At 46.2% G+C, this 27,564-nt stretch overlaps 1 protein-coding gene across 1 annotated transcript in view; it reads left to right on the top strand.

Annotated features, from left to right (window-relative positions):
- GRM4 (glutamate metabotropic receptor 4) overlaps nt 1-14,342 on the top strand; it is a 378,281-nt gene extending 363,939 nt beyond the window's left edge. The window contains exon 10 of the mRNA XM_084851663.1: nt 13,911-14,342. Within this exon, the coding sequence (XP_084707789.1) occupies nt 13,911-13,960 (50 nt within the window). The 3' untranslated portion in view covers nt 13,961-14,342. The remainder of the gene's footprint in view (nt 1-13,910) is intronic.
- The last annotated feature ends 13,222 nt before the right edge of the window (nt 14,343-27,564 follow it).

Raw genomic sequence — 27,564 nt, 5'->3', positions numbered from 1 at the left:
TCCTCATTAGCAAGGAATGCACCAAGAAGGCTGTCATTGGCCTTTTGACTCATCTGCACATGCTCAGAGGCTTACTAGCACGGGAATTGCACCAATAATGAATTTAAGCAAACATTATGGATCTCTAGGCCCCTCTAACACTACAAATGACTTGGCTACGCTCCTGGGGCCAATACGGGCAGTATGCCTTTGAATACCACTGGAGGAGAGCAAATAGTGGCAAGGCTAGTGCAACGGCCCATGCAGTGTTTATGGACTTCCCAGAAGCATCTGGCTGGCCATTGTTGGAAACAGGATAGTTGACTTGATGGACCCTTGTTCTGATCCTGCAGGGCTCTTCTTATGTTTTTCAACCACAAAATAATCAGGAGGAGAATGTAGTTGAACATAGTTGGAATGCCCTTCCTTCAGCCGAGTAACCCAGCCATTCTCCAAACATCTTTGGAGATGATGTTTGGAGAACCTTCAAGCATTGAAGGAAAGGGCTCCCAGACAGAAACAAATGGCTAGGAGCAGCATGCATGCACAGATACAGGCGAAAGACAATGCACATTCAAAATAGAGCAGATGGCAGACACATTGCATGAACAGGTGCAGTTAGCAATGCATTGTAAGGGGTACAGGGCCATGCATGCCACTAGGGATGTCAGAGAAATCCAGATTCAAATGACTTCAGATTTCTATGAATCGATTCAAATTCTGCAGCAGGCTGACAGCTTCTGAGTCATGCAGACTTCAGACCGTTCTTTAACTTTCCAGAATTGTACACAAATTTAGTCATACAAAAGTATGAACATTACTGGAAAATACACTAATATATACACCATTTTTTAAAACACCCCCCACACCCCCCACACACCATTTTTTATATCTTTGATCTCTCTTCAACTTTCTCTGTGTAGCACTCTTGTGTGTGTGTGTGCGTATGTGTGCGAGCACACTCTGTTCATTGATTGTACACTGAGCTAAGGAAAATATGCAAAATGTTACATGCCAGTGAACATTGGATGTATTGCAGTGGACTTTTGTGCAGACTTTTCCAAAGGGGAAAAATCTAATCCCATCAATGAATGGATGACAGGATGAAAGATGCCTGACAATCCGCAAAACACAAATGGAATGGATTAAAATCTGCACATCCCTACCCACTGCCCACAGCCCCGATGTCCTGATCCTCTCAGCCCTTGATCTTCCTGCCTAGAGTAGGGAGGTCTAAACAGGGCTTCTGTCTGCATTCAGTAGAACATGAGTAGAAGCCTCTGCATGACTGGGGAACCTGCTTTATTGGGGTCCTTGATCACACTGAGGCTTTTAAAAAACTTTTTAAAGGAGATAAAAAGAGATCATATCACATGAACAGGTCTATGGTCATAAAAAAATGTGAGCTAACTAACACTACACCAGTGTGTGAGAAAAAAAGCTGCAGCATCAACATGCCCTTAGAAGTTTTTACCATAGTAGAATCATAGCCAGCAAAGGCCAGGATGCTCAGGGCAGAATCTGCTTCTTACTGAATAGGAGTTAAGACTGCCTCAACTGGCTTTAGGTCTTTTCCCTCAGTATTCTTAGATCTGCTTGAAAGGTTGGTTGATACCTCACAGGAACAGGCAGTATTTTCAGTGGAGCAGCTACTTCAGAGGAGTCCCATGAATTATGTTTTGAGAACTGTGACCGAAATGGCAGTTTAATCATCTTTTAGAATATGTCCAACCCAAGTGTCTTGACTAAGTCACTACAAGACTACAGTGGCAAAGCAGAGAACTCAGTTCATCTGTTTAAAGATAAGAATAAATATTAATTAGGGCTGTGGACTGCTTTGGCCCAAGACCCGAACCCTGAGTTGAAGCAGGCTGCTTCAGGTTACTTTGTGCCCCTTCCGAGGTGAAGTGGAGGGCACATGAGGTGACCCGGAGTGGATTGGGGGCTCTCCAAAGTGCTCAGTGTGCTTTGGGGCTTGCCCCCCCCAGCCCAGCCCCCCCGGTGCCTCCAGGTCCTTACTTGAGCTGCCGCCGCGATCTTTGTTCTTGACGCTGCCATCGCTGCCTTTGCTGCTGCCACCAATGTAGTCCTTGCCGGCGCTGCTGCCTCCACTGCCACCATCCTCACCACCGCCGCTGCTGTTGCTGCTGTCCTCACCACCACTGCCACTGCTGCCACCGCTGTCCTCGCCCCTACCAACTGCTGAGGCCTGGATGCGCACAGTGACTCTTACTGCAGGGGGCCACCATTTTTAAAATGGCAACCTCCAGGAAGTTCCAGGAGGTTGCCATTTTAAAAATGGCAACTCCTTGCAGTAAGAATAACCATGTGCATCCAGGCCTCAGCAGTTGGCGGGGGCGAGGATGGCGGAGGCAAGGGCCGTGGCGGCGAGGATGGTGGTGGAGGCGGTGGGAAGGGCAATGGCAGCGAGGATGGTGGCAAGGACGACAACGGCAGCAGAGAAGGTGGTGGAGGCAGTGGCGAGGATGATGTCGGCGGAGGAGGCAGTGGTGGCAAGGTAAGGGGGTTTGCGTGGGGGCATCAGGGGGGGACCTGAAGCGGGGTTCGACATCTGAATCCCACTTTGGGTTTGAGGCTGAATCCGGTCAGGGCCCCTCTGAATCTGCCTGAACCAAATTGGGCCCATCTCGGAAGCTACAAAGCAGCTTCCGAGTCGGATCGGGGGGGTCACTGCACAGCCCTAATATTAATTATCATAGTTCAGTAAGAAAATGCATAGGCCTAGAAGAATCCCAGACACCTGTTTTCTTGTCTGTTTTCTTGCTGACATCTAGGAATGTGAAATACATTTCCATCCTCGGGAATAGATTTGTGTGAACAGAATGCTGGACTAGATGGACCCTTGGTCTCATCCAGCTTGGCTCTTCTTATGTTCTTATCTTGCAGTGAAAATGAAAGGTGGCTATCTGCTGTGCTGTTCAGAAAAGGCAAGTGATTCCATGGTAAACAGTTTACTGATGAAAGGCCCAGGTGGGTGTGAAGGCAAAGTTACAAAATAGAAGTACGATAAATGGTCACTGGCTTCATGTTGATGACTTTATGTTCACAGTTGCCCACGAGGCCTGGCCAGAACCTTGGCCAAGCCAAGAAGTGCAGCCCTCTTCTTCCCTCGCCGCACTTCACAGTGCTGGGTCTCAGAAAGAGGAGATCATTAGATCTATTTCCCTCCGTTTGGTGGTGAAAACCAGCTCAGATGGAGAGTGATGCAGAGAACGAAGACCACACCGCGGCCGCCACCCCCAAGTCTGTGGTACCTCAGACTCTCACATGCCTCCCATTTGGAATGCCGCAGCTCAGCCCAAATGGAAGCTGGCAAGGCTTGTTATCCAAATGCCAAGGCAACTTGGGGGGAATATCTGAGAGTGATCACATTGTTCACACTGGGGACAGGAGATGCTATGGAGTTGTCAGCCTGGGAAGAAAGGGACATTTTTCACTCTGTCAATGGCAGGTCACGTATCCTTAAATAAACGAGAGAATAAATAATTTACGGGGCTTGATTGCAGGCAGATTGGCTATGAAAACACTGTGGCTAACAAATAGCGCTGTCAGCTCTGATTTCTTATGGCCCATCTAACCGTTATCTGAGGATAACAGTGCCTGAAATCTTCAATAAGGTTCATTTGTCAGGGAGGCATCATTGCAGGTGGAGAAAAATCAACACTATTCAGCTTATGCTGCCTGCATTAGCCTTGTCAGACAGGAGTGGGGGTGATCCCAGGAATACTGGATGTGGGATGCACTGTCAGAAATGAAATACTACCCCCTCCCCCGAGTTAGCAGCATGGGCAGAGAGGGGAGTCCATCCCTGCAGTGCTAACCAGTCAGAGGGGACAGGGTGGTTGGCTTGAGAGAAGTGATATGACTGTAAAGAGGGGTGGTGAGGGAATGCCAATTAAGATCTCCTTTTTAAAAAGCAAACTTGACTTTGCATCTGTAGATGGGCTTCCTCGAGCACCCAAGAACATAAGAACTTCCCTACCCCTGCTGGATCAGACAAAAGTCCATCCAGTCCAGCATCCTTGATCTCACAGTCAGCAACAAGATGCCAAGAAGAAGTCTTCAGGCAGGGCATCAAGGCAAAATCCATCCCCCTTGTTGCTCTGCAGCACTTTAGTATGCTGCCTCTTAATACAGATGTTCCATCCATGTAGCCATCATGGCTAATAGATGTTGAGAAACCTATCCCCCATGAACTTGTCTAGTCTCCTTGGATGAATCCGTCAAACCTGCGGCCATCACTAATACAACTTAACAAAAGATAAGAACATAAGAAGAGCTGTGTTGGATTAGACCAAAGGCTTATCTAGTTCAGCATTCTGTTTGCACAGTGGCCACAGGGCATGAAGACAATGGCACCCTCCCAATGGTGCTCTCAAGCAACTGGTATTGAGAGGCATACTGCCTCTGATACTGGAGGTAATATAGCCATCATGATTAGGAGCCATTGATAGCCTGATCTTCCATGAGGAATCCATGTGATATTGAATTCCATAAATAAATGACAGGTTGTTGTAGAAATACTTTCGAATATCTGTCCTGAATCTACGGCCAAACAATTTTACTAGATGGCTCTAAGTTCTGATATTATGAGGGAGGGAGGGAGGGAGGGAGGGAAAAAGAATCAGTATCCATTTTGTCCATACTATACATGATTTTATAAGGGCACAATCCTATGCATGTTTAGACAGAAAAAACACCTAGAATTCCCAGCATTCCCCAGCCAGCACTGCTGGGAATGCTGGGAATTCTATGACTTCTTTCTGTCTAAACATGCATAGGATTGCTCTTTAAATCTCTCTCTTGATCCCTCATCACTCTTTTTTTTCTGAACTAAAATGCCCCAAACAATGTAGCTTTTCCTTGTAAGCCAGGTGCTGCTTGGATCAGTCAAGCTTGATCCCATAGAGGTTCTCATTTTCCACCACTAAGCTCATTCTGTCCTGGTTCCCTATGGGGTTCTTTTTCCTGCACAGAAATGCATACATATTTTGGTGCACATTTTTCAAATGTATACACATGTGTGTGTGTATGCATATTTTTCAAATGTATGCATTTTTGTACACATGCACCCATTGACTGAAGATTGTTTGTTCACATTTTTAAAATATCCACAGTTTCCTTTGCACATTTTTCAAAATGTGTATGTTGATGGATGCATTTTTTTGTTTCATGAAATACATCGCAAGCTCAGAAATGTGCAGATTTTCCTCTCATTTCATTTATTCATTTCTGACCAGAAGTTGCATTTGGCTCTATGTTTAGTTTTGGGAGGAAGGTGACAGAGCAAATCCCTCAACCACAATTAGCTCCAACCAACCCCCTGATTATTTTGGCTGCTGTTTTCTGTACCTTTCCAGATCAACAAACCAGACTGGGTGACCAGAACTAGTCGCCAGAATTGGGGGACACAGTCACAGAATTATAGAATCATAGAATAGTAGGGTTGGAAGGGGCCTACAAGGCCATCGAGTCCAACCCCTTGCTCAGTGCAGGAATCCAAGTCAGAGCATCCCTGACAGACGGCTGTCCAGCCTCGTCTTGAACGCCTCCAGTGTGGGAGAGCCTACCACCTCCCTAGGTCATTGGTTCCATTGTCGTATTGCTCTAACAGTCAGGAAGTTTCTCCTGATGTTCAGCCGGAATCTGGCTTCCTGTAACTTGAGCCCATTGTTCCGTGTCCTGCCCTCTGGGATGATCAAGAAGAGATCCAAATCTCTTGTTTCAAATCTGTTGTTTCAAATCCAGTCTCCCAAGTATGGCTGCACCAAGCTTTGAATCGAGACATTACAGTACCGGCAGTGTTATTTTCAGTCCCCTTTTTAATGATCTCTCTGGCATGGACTTTGCCTTTGCCTGCTGTATGCTGAGTTGATATTTTCAATGAGCTGTTCACCCCCCCCCCCCAATCCTGCTTGCTGTATAGGCTTAAGGTACATCATCAACAACAGTGAGCTAAACCAAGGTGCCTACTAAGCATTTGTGACCTGAAGCCAGTGGCACTTTCTAAACAAAGGTTATCGCAAAGGTATTTTCTTGTCTTACTTATGTGTTTCTCTCCCCTGCTTCCTGAGCAGCACTAGGAGAATCTTAGCACATATAAGGATCCAGCTTGTTGTTTATAGGCTCTGAATCAGGCAGACCAAATGGCCATCTCCTTCCCTACCCTCTCCAGACATCAGCAACCTTTCTATGGATAACAGAAAAGAAAAAAGAACATGCAGAGTGGGCAAGGCGTTACTCTTACTCAACCAAATCTTTCACAAAATTGGAACTGAGCTTTTGAGTCTCCCCCAAAGAACCCTCTTCTTGGTATTCACAGCAATATATACATTTTAAAAACATGATATTACATGTTCAGGCAGATGCTAACCCTCAGTAATATTCAGTGTTGTATAATAAAAAGGAGTAGGAAGATTTAAAGGGGAAATGTGTTGATTGGATTGCAAACCATCTGGCCTTGCTGGAGTGATTGCGATGCACACAACTCCCTTCAGAAACAAGGCAGGGAAAATTGAAAGTATGTGTTGGTGAGGTGGGGTAGGAGCAGGGGCGCCCAGCCAAAATATAAAGGAAAATAGATTGTGGGGCATATTTCCATTTCCAGAGTCACTCAGCTTCAAGAGCCCCTATAAGGTCAAGAACAGGTAATGAAACAGGACCAAGTTACAGATTACATTAAATGCAAGTCTGTCCCTTCCTTCCTTCCTTCCTTCCTTCCTTCCTTCCTTCCTTCCTTCCTTCGATAAAAGTCACAGCAGGGTCTGATCAGGACTGGGACTACTGTATACAGGGAAGGGATGTTTAACCCAGTCTTGTCTCACTTGCACTAGGTCCCAGTTTGTTTCTGAGCCCAAGTCAATATGCTTGTTTTGACTTCCAAAGCTCTTCATGGCATGGGACCTCAGTGCTTGTCAGAACTTCTCCTCCCTAAAGTTGTCTATGGAGGCCCTCCTCCAAGTGCTGCTTCATTCTGAAACTACTAGAGGGAGTAGCTCTGTATTAGAGGGAGGAACCTCTTGATGCTGGCCCCCTGATTCTCCACAGGAAAATTTGCCTGGCACCAGCATTTCTTTCTTTCAAAGCTTTTCTGCATGAGGCATTTATTGTGTGCTCATCGTTCCTTACTCACAGTTGTTTACATAACTTTAGATGACATCGTGCCCCATCAGTTTCACTTCTGTTATTAAAGAGCACTTTTGCCGAGGTATTTTTTAGAGCAGGGAAAATGCAGTATTATTTGTGAAAGCAAAATAAAATGCTTTTCCACTTGTGTATTTGCACTATTCTGCTGCACCACACCTAGAAGTTATGTAGGGGGAAACAGGAAAGGAAACATTCTCCATGTAGTGCTTGGTTCTCAATTCTGAGACAAAACTGAAAGTAGAAACAGTGGATTAACAGCCTCATGTATAAAGTCACTAGGTTAAGACTTTTTTGTTGTTGTTCTCCCAGGCTTTTAAAGGTGTGCTTTCTCAGTCCCTATTAGTTTCTGGTAATTTAAATTGTTTTATTTTTTGGCTGGTTTTAGCTCCTCATTTATTACCACTTTTTATCAGGTTGGCTTTGTACTGTATTTTTTTTTTTTATCATATTGGCTTTTGTATTTGCTTCTGTTTTGGTATCCTGTTGTTTTTGCATTGTTGTGTTTTTATATATTTGTTGTATTTTATTGTCTATTTGCTTTATTTTAAAAGAATTGTATGATACCAGACAACCTGTTTTATGGGGTTGTTATAAATACAAATAATAATAAAAAAATAAGTCCTCTCCCATGCAGTACAGTTCTGGCAAAAATCCCCCAGCCCCAGCTTAGAGCATCAATAGCAGCTTCTCTTCTCTTCTGTGGAAAATAACTGGGGGGAGGTCCATGATCATAGAAGCATAGAATAGTAGGGTTGGAAGTAGGGGTGCACGAAAGTCACTTACCTGTCCTCGAAGATTTCCTGCAGTGGGGGGGAGGTGCTTCGTTGCTCCCCCCGCGAAGTTCAGGCCGGGGGGGGAGGCTTCCCGCCTCGCCCGGCCGAAATTCAGGCCGGGGGGGAGGCTTCCCGCCTCGCCCGGCCGAAATTCAGGCCAGGGAGGAGGCACCTCACCTCGCCCGGCCGCGAAATAAACAGTTAAAAAAAAACACGCCCCCATGATAGGCTACGTGACGATTAACGTAGCCTATCACGGCTACACCTGCAAAGTCAGCCGTGATAGGCTACGTAAATCGTCACGTAGCCTATCACGGGTGACTTAAAAAAAAAAAAAGCGCGTACGCAAATGGCGGCCCCCATAGGGAGCCGCCATTCATGTTCCTTATTTGGTTGCTGTAGTCTATGTAAAGATTTATGTAGACTACAGCGAAAATAAGGGCAATGCAAATAGCGTTGCCCTTATTTTCGCCGTAGTCTACGTAAACATTTACGTAGACTACAGCGACCAAATAAGGAACGGGAATGGCGGCTCCCTATGGGGGCCGCCATTATCCGTACGTGCTTTTTTTTTTTTTTTTAAAGTCACCCGTGATAGGCTAAGTGACGATTTACGTAGCCTATCACGGCTGACTTTGCAAATCTAGCCATGATAGGCTACGTTAATCGTCACGTAGCCTATCACGGGGGCGTTTTTTTTTTTTTCTTTTATTGCAATGGCGGCGGCGGCAGCCGGTTGAAAGATCGGCTGCCACCCCCGCCCCAGACGAAGACCCGCCGAACCGCCGGCCGGACCCGCCGCTGGGAGGGACATTCGGCAAAGGTAAGTCCCGTCCCGGGGGGGGTGCGGGGTGCGGGGGGGTGCAGAGAATTTCTCCCCAAAACTTGTTTGGGGGGCCGAACACGTTGGCGCTCGGCCCCCCGAAGTTTCGGGGAGAAATTCTCTGCCATCCCTAGTTGGAAGGGGCCTACAAGGCCACTGAGTCCAACCCCCTGCTCAGTGCAGGAATCCAAGTCAGAGCATCCCTGACAGATGGCTGTCCAGCCTCATCTTGAATGCCTCCAGTGTGGGAGAGCCCACCACCACCTCCATTTTCATCAGTACAGTGGCATGGGGGTAAAAGGATTAACTCTCACCCACCTAATACAGCATGTTCCTGATCCTGATCAGGCCTCACCATGACTGCTTTTTCATAGGCTGTTCCTTGCTTCAGCTCTGGAGCCAAATTCTGAGCTAAAGTGGGGTGCTTTGGGCTGCTTCAGGCTGCACCCAGTGTGGGTCAGGATTGGTCCGAAGCACCGAAGCAGGTCAGCGTTGCCCTTATTTTTGCCGTAGTCTACGTAAATGTTTACGTAGACTGAACGTGCCAAAATAAGGAACGCAAATGACGGCGCCCATGGGCGCCGCCATTTGCGTACACGCTTTTCTTTTTTTTCAAAGTCAGCCGTGATAGGCTACGTAAACATTTACGTAGCCTATCACGGCTGACTGCAGGGATGCAAGCGGCGGCGGCTACAGCCACCGCCATTTGTGTCCCGGCAGGAGATGAGGTTTCGCGGCCAGAGGGATGGGGCGCCTCCCCCCTGGCCAGAATTTCGGCGGGGAGGGACAGGACGCCTCCCCCCTGGCCAGAATTTCGGCTGGGAGGGACAGGGCACCTCTTCCCCGCCAGAATTCCGGGGGGAGGGACGGAGCGCCTCCCCCCCACCGCGAAGCAAGCTTCGGGATCAGGCAAGGGACTTTTGTCCATCCCTAGCTCAGGGCTAGGGATGTACGAAAGTGACTTACCTGTTTGCGGATGTGAGTCACGGTGGGGGGGGAGGTGCTCTGTCCCTCCGCCTGGAATCCTTGACGGTGGGGGAGGCAATCCGGTCCTCCCCAGAATCCTGCCCGGCCGGCTCTGCTCCGCAGCGGCTCCAAGGAGCAGCCGGCCAGGGCCGTCCACAGTCGGAGTTACGTAGACTACGGTGAAAATAAGGGCAATGCAAATAGCGTTGCCCTTATTTTCGCCGTAGTCTACGTAATCTTTATGTAGACTACAGCGACCAAATAAGGAACGTGAATGGCGGCTCCCTATGGGGGCCACCATTAGCCGTACGCGTTTTTTTTTTTTTTAAAGTCACCCGTGATAGGCTATGTGACGATTTACGTAGCCTATCATGGCTGACTTTGCAAATCTAGCCGTGATAGGCTACGTTAATCGTCACGTAGCCTATCATGGGGGCGTTGTTTTTTTTTACTTTTATTGGAATGGCGGCGGCGGCAGCCGGTCGAAAGACCGGCTGCCGCCCCCGCCCCTGAGGAAGACCCGACGAACCGCTGCCGGAACCTGCTGCCGGGAGGGACATTCAGGAAAGGTAAGTCCCATCCCGGGGGGGGGGGGTGCGGGGTGCGGGGGGGGGGTGCGGAGAATTTCTCCCTGAAACTTCTTCGGGGGGCCGAACACGTTGGCGCTCGGCCCCCCGAAGTTTCGGGGAGAAATTCTCTGCCATCCCTACCGGATTCTAAAGAATCCACCTCACTGGAATCCGTGGCGGAATTCTCTGCCATCCCTAGTCAGGGCATCCCTGCACAGCCCTACTCTTTAATAAATGAAGACAAAAGGAAGGAAGGAGGGAGGGAAGGAAGGAAGGAAGGAAGGAAGGAAGGAAGGAAATGGAGGTACACATTTAGGTTGCTTCTAAAGACTTCTATACTGCCATCACCCTGACCCATTCATTGCAGTTTACTTGGGTCCAGATGTCATCGTCTTCTATTCATGACCCTGCTTTGTTTTCTGACCACTTCTTCCATCTTTTCCCATAACACAGAAAATCTGTTAAGAGGAAAAAAGATGGAACAGTGGCACAATGCTGCCATGAGTGCTAGGAGCTCTCTGTCTGGAAGCACCCTTAGCGTAATCTGTAGTTTGGCCATTAACCTTTACATTAGCAGCTCTAGAGAACAGTTTTGGAAAGTACACCAGGTAGTTAAGGAATAGGGATGTATGAGAATTGTGTCTGGGGGGGTGAAAACTCAACAGATTTTTCCAGTTTAGCCCTGCAAATTTTGTTCTGCTCCCCCCCCCCCCCGCACAAGCCCTGCTGGTGTTGACTCAGTCTGTAGCAAGTCAAGCCAATGCACAGATTTTGTTTGTTTTTTGATGGTGGCAATTTGGACATTTGGAGGGAGGGTCTTGAAATTTGTGCAAGTGGTGTCATTTTAAAAAAAAAATGTATTGTCTATCTTGCACAAGTGCACATGATCGCAAGTGCACCTGTCTGCTAAGTAGCCCCACAGAAGCATGTTCTCTTTTTGTCAATATCCTTGCCAGTTTCATCCTCTCCACACCCTACTTAGTTTAGCCCAGCAGAGCCATATTCCACACTGGTCAAAGAATTTGTCATTTCCCCATGCACCCTTCCCTAGGGAAGTGCCAAAGTTGAGGATGAAATTAACATATGGCTCTGCTGGGCTAAACAAAACAGAGGGTGGAGAGGTTGAAACTGACGAGGATATTGGCAAGAGGGGAATATGCCTCTGTGGGGCTACAGAGTGGACAGGTGCACTTGTGATCGTGTGCATGTGCACAAGATCACCAATAGATTTTTTTTTTTAATTATGATTTGTGCAAATGGCAGAACTCCCCCCTCTTGTGCAAAATATTTCTGGAATCAGAAAAAGATTCATCTGCAGTCTGCTGCTACTTCCGCTACTTAATGGAAACACTGCAAAATCCTGTTAAATTCTGTTAAATGGAACAGAATTTCCAACATCACACAACCCTAGTAAGGAGACAGTGGCATATCTAGGGCTTGGAAAGTTTGTTATTGTACTCTTCCAAAACAAAATCCTCTCTCTCTTAAAGCTGTGGGCCTCAATAAAACACCTTTCAGGCCCTGTTTTGTGCACTCACCTTCTGAGTATGGCTATATGTGGAATCCATCACAGCACTAAAGCTGCTCCACCCATCTGAGTGCTCAAAGTCTGGTTCATTTTCACAAGAAGGATCGGGGGACTGTCTCTCCTTCTCTAATGTCCATAAGGAAGGTTAATCTGTAATCTTGCAAGAGTCAGCTTCCCATCTGGAAGTGGGTATTTAATTAAGAGCAACTCATCATGGACTCCAGTGCCTAAAGTAAAACCAGGGAAATGATTTCTTTTCCTTTTCTCCCTTCCTTTATCTCTTGCAGTTTAATGCATATTACACCCCAGGGGAGAAGTGAATTGCTCAGTGCGAGCCCTATTCTCCAAGCACTGTTGCTCACTTGCATATACATTGGCTTTGCTCATTTCTACCAATCCCTCTGATTTCTCCCCAAAGACTAGGTTCCATCTGTAGCAAATTCTCCCCAAGACTAAGACAGACTTCATAACTTTCATGGAAGGTGGGTTTTTTTTTGGGGGGGGGGGGCGGTCCTGATCTCCCCAGGTACAGAGAAAGACTATTCAACCCAGGCTAGTGTGAAGATGAGCTGGTAACTTCTTAAAGGATGAAGGTTCAGTTGCCTCCATGCCCCAAACAGTCTAAAAACCAGCCTGAGGTCAGTAAGTCAGAACTCTTCAGAGTGGGAATAGTGGCCTGGAGGTGAAAGAATGCCCATATTTGATTTAGTCTAGCCAGCCACACTCTCTCCTGATTCATGCCATGTTGGGGATGCAGCAGTTGAGGAGTTGGAGACCAGGGATGAGAAAGAAATTCATTGAACGATTTGGCATTTTCAAACCAGTATGAAGACTGAAACTCTGTTGTCCTTCGAAATTTCCACTTCTCCAAATTTTGCAATGGTGTTCTCCCATTGAAAAAGGTGACAGAAATGCTATATATTAGGGGAAATCATATTCAAAATGCATTGTACTAGGAAAGGTTCTTGCAAAGATGTGTATATTAGGGAGAATGCTTGTGTTGGAAGAAATGTGCACAGATATACTTATAATTTTTAACCTTAGAAAAATCTCAACATTCTGATTGAACTGAAGACTGGAGAAATTCCCAAGATGAACCGAGTTTAAGATTGGGATAATGAAAAAACAGAGAGAAACTGAAATTGGCAGATTCATCCATCCCTAGCAGAGGCAGTCTTAACTTAAGTAGTGCTGTGCTGAGAATTTCAATTCTTCAATTTTCGGCATTTCGGGGTATGTGTGTGAAATTAACATTTTGGCGAAAGAGGCTGGGGAGGTGAGCATTTTGAGTACTTTTCTCCTTGGGGAAGAGGATAGGATTTTTGCTTACCTTTTTAAGTGAGGATCTTCTTTCTATTTATTTTTTTTTTTACTTTAAAAATGCTGCCCCCCACACTTGCAGCTTTCCTGGGCTCTTTAGGGAGAAGCTTCTCCAGCCTGGCAGCTCTTTCTGAACTCCCAGGAGACCATATGACCTTGCCTTCTCCTGCAGGCATTCAGGAAAGGCTCCAGGGCTGCAGAGGCTCTGCAAAGCAAGAACAAACAGGGCTTTTAGAGCTTTAGAAAAACTCCCTTCTTCCTTGCAGCAAGATAGAGCAAGCAAGATAAGAGGTTTTTCTAAAACTCCAAAACTCCCATTTGTTCTTGTTTGCATCAGCCTGGGAATCTTTTTAAAGCCTCTGCAGCCTGGGAGTTCTTCCTGGATACCTATAGGAAAGGGCGAGGTCATGTGGTCTCATGGGAGTTCAAGAAGTGCTGCTGTATTGGAGAAGCCTCTCTGTAAAAAGTCTCATGCTAGGGACATTTTTCAAGTAAAATAAAAAATATTCTTCAGCCACCTCCCAAACTTAAAAGGATATGTAGAAACCTTGTCCCCCTCCCCAAGGAGAAAAGTCTTCAATCAAAATTCTTCTTATCCCCACTAAAGAGGCAGAAAAACAATGCCCTTTTCACACACAAAATTCCCAAAAATAGGGGGGCAGGATTTGGCACAGCACTAGTCTTAAGTTCACTTGTGCGGCACCCCTGTAGTTCCATATTTGGAAAAGGAATGGGAGAGAAAAAGCTTCATTAATGGTATGTGTGTGATTTGTCTCTTCTTCCAGCTCTGGCTACCAAACAGACTTACGTCAGTTATAGCAACCATGCGATTTAAACCCAGCCAGTGGCAACTGGCCACAAGAAAAGGGCTGATGAAGGGGACGAACCGGAAAGTGGAGTTGAACCCCTCAGCACAGATGACGTTATGGTGGGGGAGAGGGTGAAACCAAATCTGATTCCAAGAAGGCAGCATCATGGGTGACTGTTGCTGATGGCTGGGCTGTTGGAGGCAGTTCTGCAGGAAGATGGCCACCCACAGCAGCAGAAAGAACGAACCCACCCACCCACAAGAAATATTTGCCCTCTGTCAGAGTGAGCAGAACAGGCCAATTGGGTGGGCATCACACTGAGCAGAAAGAAGGTGACAGATCTTTAGCAATTTTTTTGGTTTTTGGTTGGCGGGGGGGGGGGGCGAGGCTTTGTTCCTGTATTTTGGCAAATGAAAAAAGAAAAAAAAGAAAAGAATAAATTTCCCTTTTATCCAAAAAATTGTGAGATGGTTTGTGGTCGTGAAGAGTCTTGCTTTCTCTCATTTTTTTTTTGTTCCCTCCACCTCATTTTTTCATTCCTGTCTTCTGACTTTTCCACTCTTTTCCCACCTAGCTTTCCCTTCTGTCTTCCCCCTCTCTCCTTACCAAATTCTCTGTGTTGCAAAAATAATAAAAATTCCTTTTTCAAAAACAAAAAAACATCGACAACAACAGCAACAAAAAATGAAAACAAAACCTAGACTGTGTTCAAAGTGCTGATTTCTATAGGTGGTAAATTAATGTATGTGATGACCATATGGATTGAAATATGTCTGCTTTATTGTACTGACCAATCAAAAATGATAAAAAACAAAAAAAATATATCAAAAGTTCAGTGCCTGGATGTTTATGAATTATTCGATGACAATGTGTAGAGCATGACCATTTTTATACCAGAATATTTCTAATAAAAACCATGGTTTTGCACTCAGTAGTTGTCGTTTCTTGCTTGATGTTGGTGTCTGATTGAAGGACTAAGGAACTGTAGCCTTACAAAAGTAAATGCTGTGGGCATTCACAGAATATTACAGTATAAATACTTTACTTATTTATCAGCATCTTGGCCTTGAGCCTTATGTGTGCTTCTGTACGTACACTAGAGATACTGCAGAAATCCGCTGTGGACTCCAATAAGGTCCAATTGCCAAGCATCTGACCTGCGGAGTCCACAGCAGACCAGCTCCCCTTACCCGCCCGTCCCATGGATTTTGTGCAGGGTGGTTTTCTGGCTTTAAAAAAGGCAACAGATGCTAATTGCAGCTGCAATTAGCGTATCTTGGGCAAATTACAGCCTTAATGTCTGTATTGTACACCATTTGCAGCCTTAAAACAGTTCCTTCTATTGTGTAAATTGTGGCCGTAAAGTGCTTCTGCATAAATTGTGGCCATAGAGTGATTTCTAGCCACAATGGACATATAAGTAAGTGCTTGACAGCCACAATTTACGTAGAAGTAAGTGCTTTATGGCTACAAATGATATGGAAATTACGGCTGTAATTTGCCCAAGATATGCCAATTGCAGCCACGATTGGCGCATCTTGCCTTTTTTTAAGATGGAGAAATGCCCTGCAAAATCCAGAGGATGAGCCAGGGCCCCGGGGAAATCTGGTGAGTCCCAAGTGGCTTAGATTTCCCCGTGGCAGACTATCAGCCCAGACCAGATGTCAGGGGGTTCACACTTCCCTAATGTACACATGAAGCTCCAGCATGGATAGGAGCTGTTTCATTCTAATGGGGTAGATCAGCATGCATAAAGCAACAGAGGAGCCTGTGCAAGTAGGCACTTTTAGAGTTCCTGTATCCATAAGAATCTTTGGATCAGGGTGCTAGTGTGCCAAGTGTTTTGCAACCTTTTTGTCTTTACCCTGAACATTTGAATTTTATAAACTAGGGACTAAGCTAAGATAAATGGTAGAGTAATGGTCTATTAAAGTTAGTCACCCAATTTACCAAAGGGGAACTCCATATATGCAAAACGATGCTATACAGTTTGTCCCACATTCCTAATTGTTTTAAATCTCAAGTTCTTTCTGTTCTGTATATGAAGAAATGTGCAAATTTTGATGAATTCTTAGCGAAAACAAACTGAAACAAAATTCTCACCCATCATATTCAATAGGTACAGCTATTTTTTCAAAATATTTCTTGCCCACTTTCAAGGCAGGAGCCCTTCCAAGGTGGCATACAGCACTAAAACTCACATAATTGAAAATAATGTGTTAATAAAAATGGTAAAAGCAGCAACAGCAGCAACCATTCTAAAAAGCAACAAACATCAGGATAAAATAGCTTAGAGAGGAACATATTGTATATGTCATCTGTATAGCTGTCAAAGACAAGGAGCCTGCCAGAAAGAGCAGTCAACCCTTTGGTCAGATCCAGATAAGTGCCATGGGAATTCTATGGAGCTGGATCTAGACTTAGTCATATTTAGAGCAGACCTGTTGAAATCAAGGGGACTTAAATTAATTGTGACTAAGTTACGTCCCTTGATTTCAATGGGTCTTCTCAAAGTATGACTGCATCTGGATCCAGCCTATGTAATTTCTGTATGAACAAAGGCTTCCAGTTCACACTATTTTCAATGATAGGCCAGTGCACAAAACATTAGAGGTCAGATCCAAGGTCTCCTGGGAACTCCACTGGCCTTGGATCTCTGCATTTGATTGCCTCGTTGTATAGTCCTGGGGACATCACTCTCCTCCTTTCTTCAACCACACCCCCTGTTCTTTGTGGACTTTCCTGTCACATCTGTTACCAGTGGTTGAGGCTCAATGTCACCCTCCATACATGATGGCTTTGCCACTGAGACACAATGTTTTGCAGTGGTGAATAACAAATACTGTCATCCCCCCTTCTTCCTGAAATGGTCCAGCATTTTGAAAGGTTCCTTTCATTTGCCCCTGTTTACAGTCACTGCATCTTGTTATCATTTCAAAAGGGTACAGTACTACATGCATGCATTCCCTAGGTGAGAGCTAAGAGAAAAGCTTTTCTCTCTGAGTCAGGTTTATTAGCATTTTAATTACGTTCTAACCCCAGGTGGTCTTTTTGTCTCCTGGATGACTGTACACAAAGGTGCAACATAACAGCTTCCTGTTTGATATATATATATATATATATATATATATATATATATATATATAAACACACACACACACACACACGCGCACACACACACATACATACACACACACACACACACGTATATATATGGAACCACAACTTGTCCAGCACAATTTTAGCACAACTCCTCATTCCTGGGGGTTAATGCATGGCCTACCCCTTCTCCTTCTACCAGCATTTCAAAATCCTCTTACCTCAGCAGGGGTTTTGAAGTCTTGCAGGGTAACAACTTCCCTAGGTGACTGAGTTCCATCTTCTCCCTGCACCCACTCAGTTGGCCTCAGCCAAGGCTCCCATTGTGCAGTTTACATTTCTGTAAAGCAGATTTATAGCAGTGGCAACCTTCACAACACACACCACAGGGGGGGATGCAGGCAGAAAGAGGTCCCAGGGTTTTGATCATACCTTATAGGAAAGGGAATCAAGGGTTTCTGAATCAAGAGTGGGACTACCGCAGTTTAGGAATCATTGCACCCCAGAAACACTCTCTCTCTCAGTGGTACAGCTAGGGCTGGAACTTGGAGATAAACTCCAGGAACTTGAAGCCCCCGCCTCCAGTGACCACCCAGAGAGTGGCAGATGATGAAGGCAGCAGCAAAGAGGCCATCTTGGGCTGGCCCTGGTTACTGCAGCATCCTTTCCCCAGTGGAGGCTGGTGACTTCGATGTCAGTGGGGCAGTGAATCCTAGGGGTGTTTGAACTCACCCCTGCCTGGGTTCTCTGGGTACCCACTGAAGCACCGCCCCTGCTTGCCCACCACTGGACCTGCACTCAAGCCCTCAGGAGCTCAGTGAGTTGCCCGCGCTCATGCCGGACCCACCTGGCGAGCGCCTGCCATTTTGCCGCTTTTTTTTTTTTAACGGAAAAAGAGAACTTAAAAAATGCATACATTTACATATACACAGTTTCTTTTAGCTCCCTTTTTTCGTAAAAAAAACCCCAAGGCAGCAAAATGGCTGGTGCTGGCTGGATGGGACCAGGGTGTCTGTGGGGAGCATCCGGGAAGGTGCCTGCGACGGGGTGTCATCGCCTCTTCCTCCTGCCTGGTCAACAGCAGGAGGAGGCATGGGGCACATCCCAGCACACCTCAGCTGCTAGCTGTCTCTTCCTCACAAGCGGGAGATGGCTAGTGGACGGGGCGCCACCTCCTCTTCCTCCAGCCAAGTCCTAGCTGTTCCTGGTTGCTTGCTGAGCTCCAGGGCACTTGTTGGCCAGGCCCATCAGTGCCCTGGAATTTGGTGAGCGGGGGCCAGGCATGTGGGATTTCACTGGCCTTCTGGACTAAGTCAGGTGCTTGTGATATCCCTAGTGAATCCACCCTGGGTTGCAGTCAGAACCAGACAGACCTTTAAAGGAGCTATCCAAGGTGCTGGACCCTATCCCCAAAATAGGCCCAGCACCTTGGATAGCTCCTTTAGAGTTCTGGCTTGTTCTGACTGAAACCCAGAGTGGATTCATCACCTCACTGACATCAGATCCATGAGCTTCCACTACCTTTCTTGCTTCTTATTTTTAAAAAGTATTTTATAGTGAGGGGCGAGCCAGGCATGTACATGTTTGTAGATGCTCTCTCTCTCTCTTAATAATATGTCATTCTTTTATACAACAAAATGATGCTGAAGTAAATGAGTTTTGCATCTGGGGCTGGGTGGGGCAAGGCAGAAGCAAACTCCATTTTATTTCTGTAGTCAAGATCGTGTATGATTGATGTGAGAAAATGAAAAACTCCACATGCTCAGATAATTTTTTTCTTTTTTTAATCATGATTGGCAAACAGGTTTTGTGTGTTGCTCTAATGTATCAGGAATATAGAAGCAGTTGCAAAGCATGGAATGAAGGTGGTAGTGGGGCTGGGGGAAAACAGTAAGTTGTGTGCTTCACAAGTAAAGTAATACACACGGCCATCTAAAGGTGTGTGTGTGTGTGTGTGTTTGTGTGTATGCACGTGTATGTCCATTGAGGCAGGGTCTAAAAGTAGAACATCTCTCTCTCTCTCTCTCTCTCTCTCTCTCTCTCTCTCTCACACACACACACACACACACCCCAGTGTTTTATATGGGCTCCTGTTGCTAATTTGTCCAGTTCTATACTAGTGGTTCAGTCGGGCACGACTGAACGACTGAACAACAATACTAGTGGCATCCCCCCATTAATCTACTCTTCCCTGAAACGATGCACTTTGGTATATCTGAAGTATCCCCCCCCCACTTCATACATCTCTGAGTCCCTTAAAGACAGCATAATACCCTCTAATTTCCTTAATGATTGCCAGTAACCTTGCAATCCCACCACCCGTTTCTTAATGGTGAACATGCCACTGGAAAAGCAGCTGTGTTTGGGATATGTCTCTCCAGCAACTGAGGTAGAATTTCCACACAGGGATCTTAGCCACTGGAAAGGGTTGGACCTGGCAAAGGAAGTCACAAAATGAGATTGGAGTCAAGGGGAGGGGGGCGTTAATGGAAATGCCAGGTCCAATTGGACCCCCAATGGCACAAAGCCTGACATCCTTCCCACAGGGGGTTCTCACTGCAGCAAATATGCCAAGGCCTCATAGAGGCAGCACAAAGGTCAAGCTTCACTAGGATGGATACAGTTGCTAGAAGGATGCCAAGGTCTGGGTAAGAATGACTGGAATGTGATATATGAAACAAAGCTTTCTCCATCCTGTACTAATGGGGGAGATGCTATTGAATAGGGGAGCCTGGAAGAGCCAGCTGGAGAGGAGGGCTCTAAACACAAAAAGCCAGGCATGTGCTTAAGAGTTAGACATGGCTTCAGCCAGATCTACTGAAAAGCCTCATTACCCCTCCAGCCCAGTGGCAGCTGGTGACTCCATTCCCGGAGGGGCTGTGATCCCATCCAGGGTTTTAGTTCCCACCAGCCAAAACTCTAACAGTGCTATCCAAGGTGCTGAAAGATACTACCAAGGTGCTGAGCCCTATCCCCAGAAAGTGTTCAGCAACACCTTGGATAGAACTGTTAGAGTTTTGGCTGGTGGTAAATAAAACCCTGAATGGAATTATAGCCCCTCCAGAACTGGAATCACTTCAACCAGTGTGTGCTGGGCTCTGGCTAGATGTGGGAAAATGTGAACTGATAAAGTCAGTATCCTGGGACAGAGTCATCCCTTGAAAGTCTGGTTCATGATTTTTCCTAGTGCCAGCAAGTCACTTGTTCAGCAGCAGGAGCAATCTAATTTATATTTTATATTGTACATTTACATATATTACATTGCTAGTATTTATATTTTCTCTGCTGCCTGGTCTGTTTTTACTGGGGCATGCTTCTCTGAAGGATACCATGGGATTCGGCAGGGAGGGACATCATAGGGTCCAAAAACTAGCAGCTACCAGCAGCTGGAAGGTTGTGGGGGCAGGAGGGCTGTAGAATAGCATCAAAGACACTCCCCTCACCAACCATTGACATCTCCAGCCACTGACAGCACCAGCTTCACTATGTCCCACTTGTCCCTAACAGATGCTACAGTATTTGGGGAACTTTCTTTCTTTGTATAGAAATAGCAGCTCTGTACATCTCTGCAATAATCAGAGTACTGATTATGGCGTTCAATATTCAGCAACTGGTTTTAATACAAATGCATAGAACGAGTAAGCTGGTTGAAAAGTAGGGGGAGCATGAAGATGATGATGGTGATGGTAATGATGATGATTTAACTCAAGTATTTTGAGTTAAATCATCATCTTTTGCCCACTTTAGTAGCACCTCCTCGGCTGGACTGTTTTGAAGATGTGAGTGTGTTGCCCTACACACTATATGCTCCATATGTGACAGGAGTGCACAGCCTGTCCCAGACATACTGGGAAAGTGAGAGAAGCCAGAACTGAGTCTTGCAGAGAGACTGATTTGTCAAGAGTTTAGGGCAATGTGGTGGGGTCAACTTTTCTCCATAGGTTTTCCCACAGGGCTATCTCAGTTGTCTCCCATGGCCTCCTCCCTGCTCCTTACAATTTTACTCTGATAGGGTTACCTCTGTTCCAGGCTATCTCAGGAGCAACATCACTGGGGTTTTTTTTTGGGGGGGGGAGTTGCAGGAAGGGGACACTGCTGTTGTACTTGGTTTATAGTTTGGAAGAAGTAGTGCACTGGGATGGGGAGAGGGGAGGTTCACAAAGAGCCTAGCAAGAAGACAGAACTGGTTTGGGGGTAATAGGCAAGAGGCAGCATTGTGTGGCTGTCTTGGGAAGGACCAGGCAGCCTGATGGGAGAGCTGAGAAGGAAGCATGAGGTGTGTCAGTATTACTCCAAGAAGCAGTAATTTCTTCAGGAACCTTGTGGGAGATGGTGCCCTAGGAACATCAAATGTTGCTGGCTGTCTAAATGATGTATAGGAGCACTCTGCCTCTGTGCATTTGCTATTTGTCTGATGACAGGAAATGGGCAACCTGGACAGTCCTTGTGTTCTTTAGTGGGTGCACTATAGCGAGAACTGACTGTTGACTAACTTCTGCATAAAGGGGGTGCTACAAAGGGACTTGTAGCTGTGTGCAGCTGGGGCAGAGATGTTGCTGATGGCACATCGGTCGCTGAATGAATTTTGGGGGCCATCAATGTGCCAAAACTGAGGGACATTGCAGAGCAGTGGTGTGGATTTATTAATTGCAGTGTTCTGAAGGAAAACCTATTGGATCTTTTGGGCTGTGAGATTCCCGAATGAGCAATCCTTTGAAAGTAATGGAGCAAGGGGTTTTCCCATGAGGAGTTTATATGGCAGGAATGGAACACACTGCAGAGGGGCAAGAAGAGGAGAACATTACAAGAATGGGGAACAGAATGCAAGGCAGGATGAACATATGGGAAAGGGAAATCAATTGGGGGAGTTGGTGAAGGAGTGAAGCATGGAGTCAAAATCGAAACGTTCCAGGGATTTAATCATTATCTAGTGCCCAGCCTCCCTTCCCCATCCCAATCTTGGGCACATTTTTGATTGACTGTTCTTCTAACAAAAAATTTCATTTGAGCCAAGACAGGTTTACAGAGCAATCCAACAAGGATGGTGGAGGGAGAATCGATGCTGGATGAACCACCAAATCCAGAGCTCTGCTGGTCTCACATCACTACAGTAAAAGGTGGTGGTGGGAATTAAGCACATCAGCTCCAGGTGTGTTGCACTTCCCCCCTTCCAGGGGTGTATTGGGGGAATTGGTGTGCTTTGGATCAAGTAGATTCAAAGTCTCCCGCAATCTGCCATGACACCCCCACCCCAAAATGCCCCTTTCTGTCATTACCACCATTGGATCACCAATGGCAGAACAGCAACAGCCCTGGAGGTTTCTATGCCCATAAGCAGGAGGCTTGAAGTGGTGATCTTCTCCATCCCATGCTCCCTGGCATGCCCTCCCAGAGATAGAATTTCAGCCTTCAGCCACAAGGTACACACTAGTGATGGGTGAAATTCCCTTGCTTATATCACATTGGCTTGGAAATAAGCTGAGCTACCTTTGAAAGAAAAAAGGAGTCGCTGAGCTTATTTCTAAACTTGTCTTATTTCTAAGCTAAGTTTGCCTGACCCACTTACCTAGCTGCCTTCTTCCCACCAATCCTCTTAGCATCTTCATTCCCAACACTCTTATCAGGCTGGAATGGTGGTGGTCCTGTGGCTGCTGTAGCAAGCTGCTGGGAGAGGGCATGAAGGGAGGGAGATCTCACCCTGGCCCTTCCCTCCTGATCCCTGCAGTGTGAATAGCCCTGGAGGAAACTACATTTTCCAAGGGCTACTTCACCCTGGCCTGGCACAGGGAAGGGAAGTGGGAGAATGGGCTTGCTACAGATTCCTTACACTGCTGGAGGCACAGCTTACAGGATGTGAAGGAGGGAAGGGGGGTTGAAGGTATCAGTGGAAGGATGGGAGGGAGGTTTGAGGGCAGGCTGGGTGGAAGGAGTGGAAGAGGGAGATGTTTCTGTGGCTTGGATGGATTAAGATCCAAGCCAGAGAAAAACAGGAGCTTACCTCTTATTTGAGGCAAGCATTATGACTCTCTGAGACTTGTATATTTGAAATACAACTCTTGGCAACACCACTAGTACAGGCATCTGGATTGCACTCTGATGCTATTGGGATTGGAGAGAAGATACTTATTACTATTACTAATCTGATACTAACAACATTACTCCCAGCATAAAACCTTGAAAAAAATATTGAGTTGGTGTGTGTGGGGGTGGTGGTGGTGATGGTGGTGGCAGTGGCAGGGGCAGAGGCATCCTAACAGCATTATAAGCAACAACCCAAAGCTACAAAAATAACAGTGTTTCAGGAAACATGTCAGCAATGGGATCTGATTGAACTAGGTGGAGGTTTATATTGCTCTCCATCACCAATGACATCAGAAACCATAGCCACAAAGTGACACTCACACAATCACAGTCATACTGCAATTATGATAAGGATAATGAATGCTCTGTTTGGGAGATATAGTACATTTCCCCAGGTATTCTATAGCACTTAGACTGCTCAGAAGGGATGACTAGGTAAATTTGCAACAAATGGAAAACAAGTTTGCATTGAATCTTCAACAACTATAAAAATTCCACAGAGAGGTAAGGACCTTTCCCTCCTTCATATGAAAACAGAGTTTAAAGGTGCAATCCTGTGCATGTTTAGACAGAAAGAAGTCCTACAACTAGGGATTCATTTCTGTTCATTTCTTAATCAGGATTTTACCCAGTTCACACCTTCCAGACTGAATTCAGACACAATCTGTGGTTGAAGTCCATACATTTTCAAGCTTGCAATGTGATTCACAGACCCCCCCAAAAGCGTGTTTGGCAGCATGTGTGCATTTGAAAAATGTGCATGAAAAAATATGCTTTACCCAATGGGAGAAGTTTGCGTACATTTTAAAAATGCAAATAGGGATGGACGGACTCATCTCCATCCAGGTTCTCTGAGCATTTGCTGAGTTGCTGCCCCATGTGCCCTCCCGGACCCACTCATGAGTCCTCACACTCACCCAGACCTGATCACCAAGCAGCTGTATGCCCAATGAGTGGGTCTGGCAGCTGTTTGCTCCCTCAGCAAGTCACCATTTTACTAAAAAAATGGCGACTCGTTCTTTTCTGTAAATCTAATTGTATACAAATGGTGGCCTGGGGGGGGTCATCTATGCAACATTACAGGAATAATTGTCCATTTATGCCTGTGATGTTGTAGAAATTGCTCTTTTACGACTGCCATTTGCACAAGATTAAATTTATGGAAAAGAATGAGTTGCCATTTTTTTCATTAAATGGTGACTCACTGAGGGACTGATGGTGCAGGGTGCTCGTCATTGGCCCCAGGTGCTCGTGGACAGTGCCGGGTGTTCATGGATGGCATCAGTAAGTGCTGAGGGCTTGCACAGTTCGGTGAGCAGAGCTGGCAGCTCAGCAGGTGTGGTCCAGAAGGATGAGTGAGGGGACACCGACAGACTCCACCCCCCTCGAGCACCCACAACATCCCTAAGTGCACACAATTGATGTGTACATTTAGAAAAATATGCACAAAAATAAACATGGTTTTTCATGCGAAAAAACAAACAAACCCAGCGCTCACAATCTGATATGGACTCCAGTGGAATGAGCTTTGAGTTGGGATTTGGAGAGCTTTGGTGGTTTGAGTTTTGCTGATTCACACATCCCTACCTACAACTCCCAGCTTTTCTCATGCTGACTGGGGAATGCTGGGAGTTGCAGGACTTTTTTGTGGGGGGGCTAAACATGAATAGGATTGCACCCTAAGAAGGTGGGAGTCCAAGCAGAACTCTCATTATGAAATATCTATTATTGCAAGGCATGCCTCTGATTCCTGGCACTCAAGTCCCTTAGTTTGATTTTGCTCCTTCTTCTTCTGCTTTGGAGATAATTGCTAGTTCTTCATGGAAGACTATCATGGCCCTGTGTCCTCCTTTAAAAAGGACAGTCCTCTATTTGAAAGCATCTGCAATTTGAAAGACTGCCCTGTCCCAGACCAATTTTGAGGTTGAGAACTATTAGAAGGGAGAGCAGCAGGGGCCTTGAAGTTGCCCATCAACAACACCTGGCAGGCAAACAGGTCACTGTCTTCCTCTCTGTGGTGTCATGTATTGTATTTCTATTTAAGTTATAGTGGCCCTTCTATGGGAGACACACACTTCCAGCCTGAAGTGATACAATCCAGAAAAATAGGTTTACCTCCTAAATGTAGTTTGTGAGAAGCCTACTGAGCTACCTAGAAATGAGGATGCTCAGGTCTTAGAGCCTTCTCCAGACACAGTAGAACATATGAGAGTGCAACATCAGCTCCTGACATTAGCAGGCAGTATGAAGCCTCTGGATTGTCCAAGCCTTGTGTAAGCATCAGGCTCCTGCGCTTCTGCTCTTGCCTGATCAACAGAGCAGCATTTTCTGCCTGCTGTATTTCATGCTCCAGCTCAACCTGCAGCTTTTGGTTCCATTTCTAGCAGGGACACTGGATGAGGGATAGGGATGTACGAAAGTGACTTACCTTTCGTGGATTATGGTGATGGTGGGGGGGAGGCGTTCCGTCCCTCCCCCCGGAATCCTGGCCAGGGGGGGAGGCGCTCCGTTCCTCCCCCCGGGATCCTCGAATGGCCGGCTGTGCTCTGCGGCAGCTCCGCGGAGCAGCCGGCCAGGCCCGGCCTGGCCAGGCCAGAGCCGTCCACAGCCAGATTTCCGTCCACAGAGAGCTCTGGGTAAAAAACAAACAAACAAAAAACCCACATACGCAAATGGTGGCGGCTATGGCCGCCGCCATTTGCATTCCTTCTTTTTACCATCTTAATCTACGTAAATACTTATGTAGACTATGACGGCGAAAATAAAGGGGAACACAAATAGTGTAGTGGGTGCTATTTGCGTCCCTTTTTGATTCCCCGTTTTAGCCTACGTAAAACTTTACGTAGGCTAAAACGGTGAATCAAAAGGGGACGCAAATAGCACCCACTACGCTATTTGCGTTCCCCTTTATTTTCGCCATCATAGTCTACGTAAATATTTACGTAGATTAAGACGGTAAAAAGAAGGAACGCAAATGGCAGCGGCCGTAGCCACCGCCATTTGCGTACGCGGTGGTTTTTTTTTTAACCCACCCAACCATGATAGGCTACGTAAAGATTTCGTAGCCTATCACGTCTTTTTTTTTTTTTTTAAACCTAGCCATGATAGGCTACGTAAATCTTTACATAGCCTATCACATCTTTTTTTTTTTTTTACACAAGCCTGGAAATGGCGGCGGCAGCAGCCGGTCAGAAGACCGGCCGCTGCCGCCGCAGCCGCCGCCGCAGCTGCAGCCGCAGCCGCAGCGGCTGCCGCTGCCACCCGGAAGATCTGCCCCAGGTGAGTCTTGTCCCGGGGGGGATCTGCGGGGGGTGGGGGAGTGGCAGGCCATTCCGCCACGGAGTTCGGGGGGCCGTATGCACTGGCATTCGGCCTCACCAAGATCCATGGCGGAATTCTCTGACATCCCTAATGAGGGATGTCTCTCACTTGGAAATCTGGCTTGATGGATTTCCACTGCCTGCTTGACTCAACTTGCATTTGTGAGCTGAGCCATGGGTTTTCCATGAACTCTGGGACTTTCCCCTCTTTTTGGGGTTTGGTATCAGCTGAAATTTGCACACATAGCAATTGCAGCTGAAATCTGCGCACATAGTAATTGCAGCAGAAATTTGCATAATTTGCGCAAATTGCCACCATACTTCGTATAATTTGTGCAAATTACAGCTGTAGTTTCTGCAAATAAAAAAAAAAAACACTAAAAGTCTGCTAATTGGCCTGACTTGCTGCAGACTGAGTCGGGACAGTTAGCAGAAATCAGGCTGAAGTCCAGGGGGCTAAGATGACAAAAACTTGTTGGGCTCCCCCCCCCCCCGCCCCAAACAGATCCCTCCGACATCCCTACTCCGGACTAGAAAACCTTCCATACAGGACTGGGGAATCTCAGGTTCAAGTCCCCACTCAGCCATGAGACTCACTGGATGAGACTCACTCACTATCTATTAGGGTGCTGTGAGGATAAAGTATGTATGTATCATGTATGCCGTTTTGAGCTCCTTGGAGGCAAAACAGGATATAAATATCCTAAATAAATAAGTCATTAGCTATTTATTGAAGAGAATCTTCTTTTTGTAGTTAGCTGGGGCATTATTTGCTACTGAACAGTCACATTCAGCTCCCGGTCAGCAACCCTTTCAGACATTTTATTTGTATGTACAGTTCATTCTTCATTGTACTTTCTGAAAAGAATCCTGACTTAAAGGTGATCATTGTATTGTCTGCTCTGCATTCAGGAACCCTGAAAAAGCAAGATGCCTGAATGTGTGGAGAAGAGATCTCTGTGCATAGGGTTATATACCTGGAAGTCCTACCAGACAGTACAATGGTCGCATGTAAGTCAGGGGCAGAACCTCTCGTTACGATGCCACCCCCATATGGACATTCATTGTACGCACAATTAAGTGCCTGAAAAGAGCTTGTGTGCCCATGCATTTGGGCTAGATGGCAGTTT

The sequence above is a fragment of the Heloderma suspectum genome, chromosome 4, assembly GCF_057233095.1.
Source record: "Heloderma suspectum isolate Gila_16-S chromosome 4, 16-S_ref, whole genome shotgun sequence".
NCBI classification, from domain to species: Eukaryota; Metazoa; Chordata; class Lepidosauria; order Squamata; family Helodermatidae; genus Heloderma; species Heloderma suspectum.
Note: the sequence above shows the minus strand (reverse complement) of the source record. Positions and strands in the feature narration are given on the sequence as shown.